At 36.1% G+C, this 13034-nt stretch overlaps 1 protein-coding gene across 1 annotated transcript in view; it reads left to right on the top strand.

The window, feature by feature from the left end:
- The window catches only part of PIEZO2 (piezo type mechanosensitive ion channel component 2), a gene marked incomplete at both ends in the record, with an annotated part of 302122 nt that overhangs the window by 45306 nt on the left and 243782 nt on the right, over window positions 1-13034 (top strand). The window contains one exon of the mRNA XM_080364144.1: window positions 7852-7947. Within this exon, the coding sequence (XP_080220270.1) occupies window positions 7852-7947 (96 nt within the window). The remainder of the gene's footprint in view (window positions 1-7851; window positions 7948-13034) is intronic.

The raw sequence follows: 13034 nt of genomic DNA, 5'->3' as shown, positions 1-13034 counted from the left end.
CTCTGGGTGAGACACCCACTATGCACCTGATGCTACACAAAACAGCACCATGTTGAAATTTTGGCTCAGAAGCAGTGTGGGGAGCAGTATATGTGAACACAGCGCTATCAGCAGGACTGTTTAATGTGGAAGGACTATTGGTTGCTGTAGGCGGTAACTTGTCCTGAGCTGACACAGCTCTGTGTGGTTCTGCACTGCACACCATAGGCTATAACCATTAATTTGCTCTAAAAGGATTATAAGATTACATGCGTTTCAGGTAACTGCCTTGCACACCAGTGTATAATACCAATCTTGTCTGTCATGACCATTATTTTAAGTGGAATTACTGAGAAGTGAGAGCAAAACTGTGCCCGGAGTTAACTCCTTCTTCTGAATTTCAGTAAGAAAAAATCAAGTTTACAGATAGCCAAAGTTCACTGGTCACTATGCCTATCAGATACTTGTCATTATTATAAGGCATAGTTAGTGAAGAGGGACATTTTTGGTCACTTAAGAGTTTTATTCTTATAAACAGGTTTTTTGTTTTGTTTTGTTTTGTTTTTACAGCATATGTAATTTTACAATGAGTGACAATAGTTTCCTTTTTATTGTAAAGAATTTTAGAGGAAAAATTTCTGAAACAGAGATTTAAAATGTGGAGAAGTGTTAGATAATACAACAAAGAGCAATTTCTAGGTGAACTTTCTGTTCAGAAACTGGTTACTTTCTTTCAGAAACTGGTTACACATGTTTCTTTTCACAAGAAACTTGTGTTTTAATCTACTTGTTTTATTATTTTTACTGCATTTGGTCAGTCCTGGCTATCTCAGGTAAAACTTGGTAAGATTTGAGCTTGTGTTTCTGAGCTGAAAAGAGACGTGAGGTTTGCTCCTCCTTGTACCTGAACAGTTGTTTGCTCATAACGTTATAGAGAAGGCAAGAGTAACTGCTCCATCATGTTTCTGAGAGATTCTGTTCTGTGACTATTTAATACTAGATCATTTTATCCAGCCAACAGTGCAGGAGCTTAACTCCTAGAAATTAAAAACTACTAGAAATTTTAAAAGCTTTAAACCTAAAAGCCTTATGCAGATCCAAAAAGCAGTAAAACAGGCTTTTTTCAACAGTCTTGACCTCTACTACCTGTGTCACATTGTTGGAAATACTTGTCTGGCTGGATAATGGGAGGTAGAGTTTTTTGTTTTGATGTGTTTTTTAACTTCTTTTCCTTGAAAAAGTCCTTTTTTCATGGTAGTTCTTGTTATGTAAATTTTAATTCACCTTACCTCCTTTAACATTTACATTTATTCCTTTCTAAGCTCTTGTATAGTCCATATAGTCCACAATGGTTTAAAATGTTGTTTAAAATTTCCAAATTGTTATTGCTTTGTCAGCAAGGAAAGCTGTGTTTATGTTTGTACATGTGAAGTGGATTGCCTTGGCATATAGGAATGTATATATGTAAGGAAAAACGGTAGTGGCTTATTTTTACATCTCTTAAGCCGGTTGTACTGGACAATGAAAAGAAAGGTCTTCTGGAGTTTTTGCATTGGAGTGCCACTCACTACAAGGCAATGCTTTTTAAGTTAGAGGTGGAGCGTGTATTTTTTGGGAGAGATACTCCCTTTATTGCTGCTGTGTCACTGGTTCTGTAATGCCTTTGCCTGTATGGGGGGTAACTGAATGAACTGAATGTATTAATGGTATAAGAAATACCACTGTTTCTCATGTATGTTCTTATTGGCTGACTTTCTAGAGCAAATGTAGGCTCCTAAAGGGTGAGTTCATATGGCCATGCACATATTAGCATGAATACGTTAGTCCAGGGAGGATAATGCTGAGAACGATGTACAATATTCTCAAACCTACAGTAGAAATATTAGGAACAACCTGTTTTTACACAGTTCTTGAACAGAAGGATAGAGTAAGCAATATATTATTTTGTTAACATCAATGAAAATGCCTTTTTAGAAAAATAAATTAAGAAATAGTGAGTGGATGGCTAATTCTGTCTTCATCTGTCCTTCATATTTTCTGTTGTCATGGCTTTTCACACAATTCTAGCCTACAAATGAGAAGTCAGTAGTCCTTTGTAACTATGCCTGCACTCCTAAAGGCTGAGTTTTTTGAACAGGTAGTTTCTACTTCTGAATGGAATACCTTTTAAAATTGTTTGTAGAAGAAAACGAAACCACAGAATCACAGAATGTTGGGGATTGGAAGGGACCTCGAAAGATCATCTAGTCCAATTCCCCTGCTAGAGCAGGAACACCTAGATGAGGTTTCACAGGAATGTGTCCAGGCAGGTCTTCAATGTCTCCAGAGAAGGAGACTCCACAACCTCTCTGTGCAGCCTGTTCCAGTGCTCTGGCACCCTCACTGAGAAGAAGTTTCTTCTCAAATTTAAGTGGAACCTTTTGTGTTCCAGTTAATATCCATTACCGCTTGCTTTTTGAGGCTATTTTTTTTCTCTCCTTTCTAAGATTTAGCTCAGTGCAAATTCTTCTATTGCCACACACTTTGCCCTCTAGTATTTCTTATTTAACAGGTAAAATATACATTCTACATAAATTATCCTCTTTAGGTAGAAGAAGGGAAAGAACTGTGGGTATAAATATGAAATAATAACATGTAGCAGCTGTTAGAATTCTGAAGTTGGAAAAACCCAGTATCTACATGTAGAAACTGAGTGATGAGTCTGAGAAACAATAGTAGATATCTTCAAGTTTGAAAGCTTTCCTTGCTGGCTATTATGTAATAATGAAGCCCCAAATCTAGAAGGACGAGGTTATGTGTTGTCATGTGGTATACGATGTTCTCTTTTTTAAGATTTCGTCTTAATTTTGTATGGTGCATACTGTACATATCTATCTTTTTTGAACTTCATTGTAATAATTTTTTTTTTTTCATTAGAGATACGGTTCAAACTATTTTATAGTTTGAGCAACCAACATCTGTGCTTTTAACAAGCCACAAATTGTGGGCTGTCTGGGCCCTTTTTTTTCTTTGAATTAACATGTACAGAGCATGTACATATCACAGTCTGGGGTGCTTAGAAGTGTATTGTCTAACAAAGGAAAAGGAAACATAATGTTGAAAGGTATCTCACTTAAGAGTATGTCCTTTTCACAGAATTTTAGACAATGACTTTGTGAAATCTCAGTGAAATGCATGTTTCAGTTTTCTTTTTTAATTTAGAAAAAAAGCAACTTACAATAATGAATGTCCTCTTTTAGTGCTGAAATATTGACTGTTTTTATTGACTACACCAAGAAATATACAAGCAGCCTTTAAAACATTAGCAATCTATAAGCTCTCTGTAATGTCAATTCTTAATTTCAAGAAGAGAAGAAAATAACTCAGTTTTTTAGTAATACTATCTAAAGAGTTGTTCTTAAACTTAGTATATTCTGGTGCTCTTTTCTAGTGGAGATTATGGATTATTATGTTAATAACACTAGCCAGCATTGGGCACTTTTTTAAGGCTTTGTACAGAACTATTTGCTGTAGTGATTTTAGCATAATAGGAAAGATTTTGTATTATAATAACATTAACCTTCTTACCTGAGTAGTTTTACTTGTATGAGGTAATCATCACACACTTCTTAAAAAAATATTGTAAAAATATTATAAAATATGTTCTTCATTGCAAGATTTAAGTGTTCAGAGCTGATTTCTGTTCTCTGTTAGGCCCAGAATATGTCAGCAGAGCAGGCTTTAGAGATTTTTTTTTTCTTTATGCGTATTTTTTAAGATATGTATTACATGTAGCAGGATTAGTGAATTATGAAGACATTACAGACATGGTGAAATAAAAGGACATCAGTTACCTGTGACTATAATTTTTCATTTGTTTGAACAAATGCCTGGATGCCAGAAAGACAAAATATTCTACAGCTATCAATTTTTTCTACAAATAGCTTACATGACAGTCTTTCATGAAAATTTTATACATCTGCGTGTTACTTTTTTCACTATATATTTCTTTCTGACTGCTATGGCATAAAGATGTATGAAGTTATTGTAACTTTGTCTTATATGACACTCTGACTTTAAAGGTAGTATTTTTAGCACACTATGCATTAAAACAGAAATATTTCAAATAATCACTTATGAATGGAGAAGTCAATCAGATATGTTATAAAAGGCTCTTTTCTTGCAACCCAAGGGAATGTTCCCTAAAGTACTTCAGCTGATCATAAAAAAGCTAAGTTTGCTTCTGATATAGTGATGTGCTGTATCTCAATAGCTCATTTTTTTGTATGTTTTCACAATTGCGTATTACTGCTACCATTGGACTCTGAACAGTAGAACTTCAGAGATGAAAATCACATTTCTGCAATTGTTACTAGAGGCTGTTAGAAAACATGGTGAGAAATACGTTTTAAAGAAAAGACTGAAGAGACGAAAGTGCGTACAGAATTTGCATGTGTGGTATATTTACCTATTTGATCTTTTTGTTTAGTATTCGTTTTAGGAGAATCCATACTTCTGAAATTGTGAAACTTAAGGTTTTTCTGGACACTAATCAAGTTAACATGTTCAGCTCAGGAAATATTTCTTTTTAACAAATGTCCTCAAAATATTTTGTATTTCTTCATAACACTTTATATGAAAAGAAAAAAACAAAACAAAAAAACAAACAAAAAAAAAAAACAAAAAGGAAGGTTTGTATGGAGAAGTAATCTATTTTAATAGTACAGTTTATGTAGTTGCAGTGAAAAAACTCTTTTTGAGAACACAGTTTCCTTGGGTTAAGAAATAGAAAGCAGTACATGTTGAGGCAAATATACTTCAAGAATAATTCCTCCTAAATTAATTTTGATAATTGATTACGACAATTTTGAGACGAGGTAACAAGCCTAAAATGCTAAAATTACATTAATTTTGGTAGTATAGACTGACCAGTGTAACCCAAATACCCAGAAATTTCTATACCAACTGATTTGTCAATAAATTCATTTGTGTAGGTGCTTTTTTCTGTTGATAGAATTCCATTGAGCTGCAATGGGACTTTGCACTGTGATGGACATCTGTGTATGGCTGCCTTTGCAAAAGGACAATGCCTGAGGGAATACAGACAATTGGGTTCATTTGCTTTTTTGGATCATCCTTTGTTGTTGTATCAGTGACAAACCAAAGCTGATTTTGTGCCCAGCAGCTTGTTCTAGATAGTTTTGAGTTTTGGAAGTTAGGAATACATATATTTGACAAATAATGTGGCAGTGCAGTGTAAACATATAAATACAGGGCAGCTGCTGTTTTCTAATCTTCTATCTTGCTAAAAATATGTCCAATCATGGCTCCTTGCCCTGGCACATTGGCTTGGTAAGGCACTAATCTCTTTGACAAGATGTTCTAGAAGAGTGGAGGTAAACACAGTATGGAAATAGTGAAATAGTTGTAGCAGAGAACAGTAAAATGTTACAGCTAAGTTTTGGGGTTTTTAATTTATTAATTCTGACAAATGTATTGCTGGTGCTCTTGCAACTGCTTGAATAAAGGTAGATTTCCCAGGCAATGTCTAGCCAAGGTTACTAGTTTGCTGGAGTATGCTTCCAAATAAATAGAGGTTCTAAATATTTGGCATGGGCTTGTTAGCAAGGCGTTATTGAAATAAGGCTAATAAAAGAGGGTACCTAAAGCACACAGTTGCTCTTTTCTTTGTACTAAGAAAACTGAGTGCTAAGTGCTCTACACGAAATGTAGCAAGCTCGCTTCTGAAGGAAGAAGAAAATCTGTGTAATATTGAACTGAAATCAAGAAGGCTGCTTAACATGATTAAAAGCTGATGGACACAATTCCTTTAATAACTAGATAATAGTATTATCTGCTAATAGTAGTATTCTGCTACCAGAATGACTGAGAACATTGATACTTCCCCTTGAAGGGGAAAAGCCTTCAGGCTTTAAATTAGCCTTGAAGCACTATTGTACCTTTTCCAATGAATGCCAAAGCCCTTCTTTCCACTCCAAATTAAACTTGCAGAAAGGCTGATTTATGGATTTCTCCTGATTTCAGGAGTTTCCTCTTTGCCATTCATTCCAGGAGGCCACTCATGGCCATAGCACCTCCTGTGCTCCTCTGCAGAGCATCCAGAGAGTAGGTGCACACTAGTGGGGCTGATTCCTTCTTTTCAAGTACCTTCTCTTTAAAGCTTTGGTAATTGCTCACAGGATTCCCAGTGGGATAGGTACTATTCACTCTATGTTGCAGTTTTTCTTAGTTACAAGTGTAGGTGTAAGTCTTCGGGTGACCTTTAAAAGCTGTGGTTATAAAGGGGGCCTAAGTTGTAACTGACACGAGCAATCTGAGTTTAAATTCTTACAGGTGAATGAGAAGCTGCTCTTAAGTATTCTGGATTTCACTCTGAAAACCCCTTTATCAAGCTTCGATGGATTTCATTCAGCTTTTTTTGAAGGCTGGTGGCAGGATCATATGAATTTAGAAGTAGAGCATAAATGCTTCTTGTCCTTCTTGCTAGACTTACCCACAAAATTCACATATTTCTTGGCTAAGCTGCAGATGTGGAGCATAAATCCTGAGTCTTTCTATCAGGGCTATTAAGAAAATCAGATTGTTTGTTCAGAACATTGGATAGTTCGGGAAATAAAAACTATAGCTACTGTATGGATTTGTTTGTTGATGTAGAGACTTCTCAGTTTATAATTAAGATGGATGGATGTGATGAAGATGAGGACCAATTAATGCTTAATTTGTTAACTTGTTTCCAGTATAATCTCAATGAATTTTCCTCAGGTTGTAGCTGGAGAAACTTGTTTTCTCTTGGAATACAGATTTCTGGCAGGACTAAAGCTGTATCTGTTCTCCAAAACCAAGTTGTTTTGGATATAGCTGAGAAGACTTAATTGATACTACTTACGTTCCATGAGTAAATAAATGGAGAGGTTAATTCATGTCCTGACTCCTCTGCAGTTGGCTTATTTCATGGGAACGATTGAATGTGGTAGGTCTTACAATATTTTAACATCTGCTGCACAGAAGAACTACAGATTGTATTTTTTTTTTTATTGTATTTTAGTATTTTCTGTATGGAAGTCTATGCACAGAATATGCATGACTTTCTTTGAAAAGATATGCCTTGGTTGTAGCAATATTGCTGCTTGTTGTAATGGACTGCTCACCTTTCAGGAAAATACACTTACACTAGATTTTCAAAATAGAAAAGCAAATATTAAACAAAGTCAGCAGAGTAGTTACATTCTTTACAAAAACTTGTATAACACCAGTTGCAAGTTGCTGTGAAACCATTTTTAATTTGTAATTCACAGTCTTTTCACTAGAAGAACTTTGGCAAAAGTTCATTCAAACAAATGGCTGGTAGTAAGGTTCAAAGGCCTCTGTAATGCTTGAAAGACATTGCTGTTTTAAGGATAACTGGTGATTTTAGGCATGCTGTAATTAGGAATCTAAATATGCTTCATATTTTTTCTGCATTATTTACTGATAATCCTTAATTGTAATGTAATGAACTTGTATATAGCTTCTTAAAGAGATTTATACATCTTTATATATTTTTGTGGGCAATGGTTTAATGAGTTTATGTATGAGGAAAGTAAAAAGTTTAGGTAAAAACTAACTTGTCCATCATTCTGGACAAAGTCTTTGCAGCTTGGATGCATATTTTGTTAACCTTAAAATGTATATTCCTGTGAAAATACTTAAGAAATATATATATAATTTTATTATTTATTTTAAGAATTAGCTTGAATTAGTGTGTAGAAATTGTTTAATTAAGTGGTGAAAAATGGATAAGGTAAATAGTAAACTCAAATGGGAAATGCTTTGTGCTATTGATGACCCCAGGCTGATTAAGCAACATGTTCTTTTTCTTTTCTCTCATCGCAGCCTGTGCTTTCCGTTATAATGGGCTCTCCTTTGTCTACCTCATCTACCTCCTGCTCATTCCTCTGTTTTCAGAACCCACAAAAACAACGATGCAAGGTAAGATGTTCATTGCTTCATTCTTCAGAACATGTGGTGGACACAGAACATGCAAAAGCCTTTGTGTAGTAGAAGGTCCTGAGCATTGTCCCCTCATTAGATGAGCTAACTTGTAATACATACTGTAAATTCCCTGACACTGTAGTTTCTCTATATGGTAGCTTTGGTGCTAAAGGACTTCCAAGCATGATGCCATTCTTGCCCCAAGGTGCAGCAGGGCTATCTGATAGTAGTATTGGGGAATCCTTTTCATGGCATTATTTCACCTGGAATACTGACATGGTTTGGGTGAAAAATGAGCTTTCAGAACATCCCCATCCTATCAGAGGCTGTGCCTCGGGTCTGGATTTGTAGTTCTGATAATTAAATTTGGTCTCTGATTTTTCATCCAACTGTATTTTAGGCACTTATTTAAACATCACTTCCATTCGGACTTTATACAACGGCCTTAGTAAAAATAACTAAAAAAGCTTGCTGTCTGTCTTCTAAACAATGGTTAACAGAAGCAGATACTCTTTCTTACCTGAAGAACTCACTGTGATTTGACTGAGCAACAGATCGACACCAAACGTGTAGTTTTCAGTGTGCTACCTGAAGAGGGACGTAGATTCAAATGTTTTATAGACGGGTTTCCTTCTAAACATCCATTTCTGTGTCCTGCCTGTAATCATGACCATTGGGCCACTTCCCCTGAGAAAAGAAATACATGAGACTTTTCTTGAATTATATGAGGAGAGTTCTTGGAGAGCCTCAGGTTCTGGTTTAGAGGGACCCCTCATGCTGTCAGCCTTTTTTCTCTTTACTGGGAAGATGAAGAGAGGAAGCAGGAGTTTCAGAACTGTCTGATGAACTGTTCATCACTGCATGGCACATGGTGACAATACCGATCAGGTTTTACAAGTGGAAGTACAACTTCTGTTGTACCAGTTTTTACGAGTGTTTTCCATTAACGTATAATTTGAGGAGGGAAGGAGGCAAAACTAAAGAAAACTAAAGAAAGCCCTCTTGTTTCATCTGTTTGTGCATATGATTTCTGTTAATGCAGATTTTCACCCACTATGTGTATAGGGGAAGCTGTGTAAGGAAGAGAACTTGTTGCTCCAGGTTCTAGCAGGGAAAAGCAAAGCAGAGTTACATTTGTGTCATGGAAACCGTATCCTGACCTATCCTAATTATGACAGATTACCAAATTGTATCCTGCCACAGTGCATTTCACAGGCTAGATTCATTTAAAAGAGAATCTGCATTGAATTAGTCCATTTTACGTTCTTTTTTGGTTTTTCTTTATGATTATTTGGTGTGATTATAGTAGTATCAATTGACAGAGATACCCATGGTGCTACAGAGTCTTGACACCTAAGCTAAAGGAAAAGAAGTGCAAAGGATTGTACAGGGGTAGTAGTATTGCCAAATGTTACTCATAAATGGGATGAGAGTTACAAATAGAGCAAAGTCAGATTTCCAAAAATTGCTCAGAGTGGGATAGATTTGAATTATGCTAGATTTGGAGTCTTTGTGAATTGCAATTGAGTTATCTTGATAGAGCTAAGGAACAAGACAAGGAATCAGTTGAGAATGAGGGTGCTTTTGAGATCTGGTCTGTTAGCTAAAGAGTTCAAGTATCTCACTCCTTGGTGAAGATGCCATCTTCACAAAGTATTATAGTACAAAAGTGGAAAAGGTATGCTTAGCGTTTGTATTTCATTACTTAATTCCTACATTTATATAATGTCTCTTCATGCTCTTCTACTTCTCGACACCATTATTCACCCAGTTTCTAGCAGTCAATCTAAGAACCTCACACATTGTCTTTTGGCGGGGATCCATACCCATTGGGTGGGCTTAGTTTATGTTGACTGTGGAAGTGTCCACTGGAGCCAGCAAAAACAGAGCTGAAAAATAAAGTAAGCATAAAACGTAGGAAATCCCACTCTAGGTAAGGCTGTCAGTCTTTTTTACAGGGGTAATTATAAGGACAGTGTGAGAATGGAACATCAGTGGATACCCAGCTGTGAGTTAGTTTGTCTTAGAAGTGCAGAAGGTGGCAGCTGAGGTGGAAGCGCTCATTGGGGAATTTGGATGCAGGTTCTCAGATAATGCGCAATTACCCTGTTGCTTTTGTGTGTTTTACTGACTTTTTTGTGCCAAGAGAAGTGATTGACAGGATAAACAGAGGGATTTTCTAGATGCCAAGAGCAATGGCAGAGAGATATCTGGATTCTCTTCATTTATAGTCTAAGAAGGTCTGTTTGTTTAAGACTAATTCCTGTGTGATTTGATAGACACTAAATCATCTAGTTTGCATCACTGATGGCAGCAATCTTTCTTCAGAGGAAAACTCTTTCTTAGGACTTTGAATAGTTTTGCCCTACTGTGTGTCATATCTCCTGTATTTCATATTATGATGTATTCATAATAATTGATTTCTTATATAAATTCAACATTTCTGACTGCAATAATTTTGACCCACTGTCCTGTCATATTTTTAATTGCCCGTGTATATGCGTAAGTGTATCTCTCTGGAAAGTGTTGAGGGATTTTTTTTTTCTTGTCCAGAGGATGGAAAAGAAAGGGGAAATCTAGAATTATTATAGCTAAAACCAGACAATCCACCAGTAAACCAAAGAGTCGAAAGTTAAATTTAAAAAGTTTATTAAAAACAAACAAACCAACCCCCTACACAGCAAAACCCACTACGTGGCTATATATTTTACTTTTTGTTTGTTTGTTTGTTTTCACGTTTGTTACTTAAGTAGTATTTTTGAGTCTTCTGTTTTATTCAAGTCATCGTTTTTTCCTGAAATCTTGCTTCCCTTAGTTAAGTCTTTTTATTCTTTTGAGTTTTCTGTTTTCCTACTACTAAGCTTTTCCTTCCTTGTCTCCTTCTGGCTCATTCAACTCCCCGGTCACAAACTCAGACCAACATTCCTATCTCTTGCATCTATTTTCCCAGTTTATCACCTTGCACTTTCCAGTTACTGAGCTTATACAACTTCTCTCAACCAAGCTCAAGGGTCTTCCAGGCGATGGGCCCCTCAGTTCAAGGAGGACAGGGAACTGCTGGAGAGAGTCGAGCGCAGGGCAACAAAGATGATTAAGGGAGTGGAGCATCTCCCTTATGAGGAAAGGCTGAGGGAGCTGGGGCTCTTTAGTTTGGAGGAGATTGAGGGGTGACTTTATTAATGTTTATAAATATATAAAGGATGAGTGTCACGAGGATGGAGCCAGGCTCTTCTCAGTGACAGCCAGCAGTAGGACCAAGGGGTAATGGGTTCAAACTGGAACACAAGAAGTTCCACTTAAGTTTGAGAAGAAACTTCTTCTCAGTAAGGGTAACAGAACACTGGAACAGGCTGCCCATGGGGGTTGTGGAGTCTCCTTCTCCGGAGATATTCAAAACCCACCTGGACACATTCCTGTGTAACCTCATCTAGATGTTCCTGCTCTGGCAGAGGGATTGGACTAGGTGATCTGTTGAGATCCCTTCCAATCCCTAACATTCTGTGATTCTGTGAATTAGTAAAAGGTTAGAAATGCTAGGGAAAAGATATTATACTCATTGAAATAGTTCAGGTGGTGTCTAAAGATTAATGAGTAATTTTTTCCTTTTATTTTTTCTTTCCTCTTAAATATTTAATCCTCTTTACAAACAGAATTACTATGATAAAGTAAAATTAATTCTTAATCATGGAGGTAAGATGCAGTATCCTGTTTCTGCATATGATCAGTATATTTATTTTAAGATACTACCTGTCAGGTGAAAATACCTACATCTTTTGAAGTATGGGAGACATCTCCTTCAGTTAGAGCTGAAATGCTGAGTTATTTAAGATTTATCTGAATTTATTTTTGCAGAAATATTACTTAATTTTCTATAAATCTGACTGAATAAAGGAAAATACATTTGTGAGCATTTATGTGCAGCTGCACATGTGCTTGGTTAACTCTCTTGTTCAGCTCTATTATTGAAATCAGTGGTGACAAAGCTGACTAAGCAGCAAAACTTGCTACTCTTCATGAAACAACTGTGGAAGAAAAAAATCATTGCCAATAGCATTTCTTGTCTACAGGAGTAGTTTAAAATTATGAGACCAATTTTTAAGGTTTGTTGATGGGAACTGCTTTTGAGGCAGACACCTCTCTTTGCATGTGTTTTAAAGCTGTGTGATTTTTGGCAGTGATTTTACATATGATTTATCTTTAGAATCAGCAACTGATTGGTTACCTAGTTCTCTGGAGATGACAACCAGGCAGTAAGCTGTGCAATAGCCTAGTTTGTAACATCTTTGATTGTGAGGTTGTGTATTAGTGATCTTTTTTCTTTGTGCCTAATGTCTACTGTAATTACGTCCTTGTCCTTAATAAAGGTTTGTACATGCTGTTAATAAAGAAATAATAAAACATGGCTACATACATTTGCCCTGTGTTGAGCCAATGGCTCATTTAGCAGTACTAAATAACTGGTTTATGTGGTATTGTTGTTGTGTGGGGGTTTTTTTTGTCTGTAACAGACCTGAGTTTGCATTTAGTTAGTTTTGTGAACTTTCCTTTATTTGATTTCAGAGTTTCTGATTAATAGGACCCTGTAGCCAGTCACCATGTAAATAAAAACAAGAGCGAGTGGGCTGCAATAACTTAATTTCACATATATGCCAGATTTTGCTGACTCTACTTGTATTAATGGCAAAAACTAATGGGATTGCTTCTGAACTAAGGTACTGCTCGGCATGCAAAAACTTGTACCTCTTCTGTATTGAAAAAATGAACTTGGCATAGTACTCAGATCAGTACAAATGATGTTTTAAAAATGCATAGATTGATAAACTGATGAAGCCTATCTAAATCATAATAATTGTTAATTAAGCATTATTTTGAGCGTGACTGAAACCACAGTAAAGAAAGGGAACAGTGGCATTTGTTTTGCAGATATGAAAGGGCTTGTGATTTGGAATAATCTGCACATAATTGCAACATGCAGAAGAGTTGCAGTGACAAATTTGGATCACTAAATATAGCTGAAGACGTTTCAGGGGAGTATTGATCCAAATGAATATGGCAAAGAAATTTATACAAACATTATTTTGATT

Source organism: Nesoenas mayeri (genome assembly GCF_963082525.1).
Source record: "Nesoenas mayeri genome assembly, chromosome: 2".
Classification (NCBI taxonomy): domain Eukaryota; kingdom Metazoa; phylum Chordata; class Aves; order Columbiformes; family Columbidae; genus Nesoenas; species Nesoenas mayeri.
This window is presented reverse-complemented; position numbering and strand designations above follow the sequence as displayed.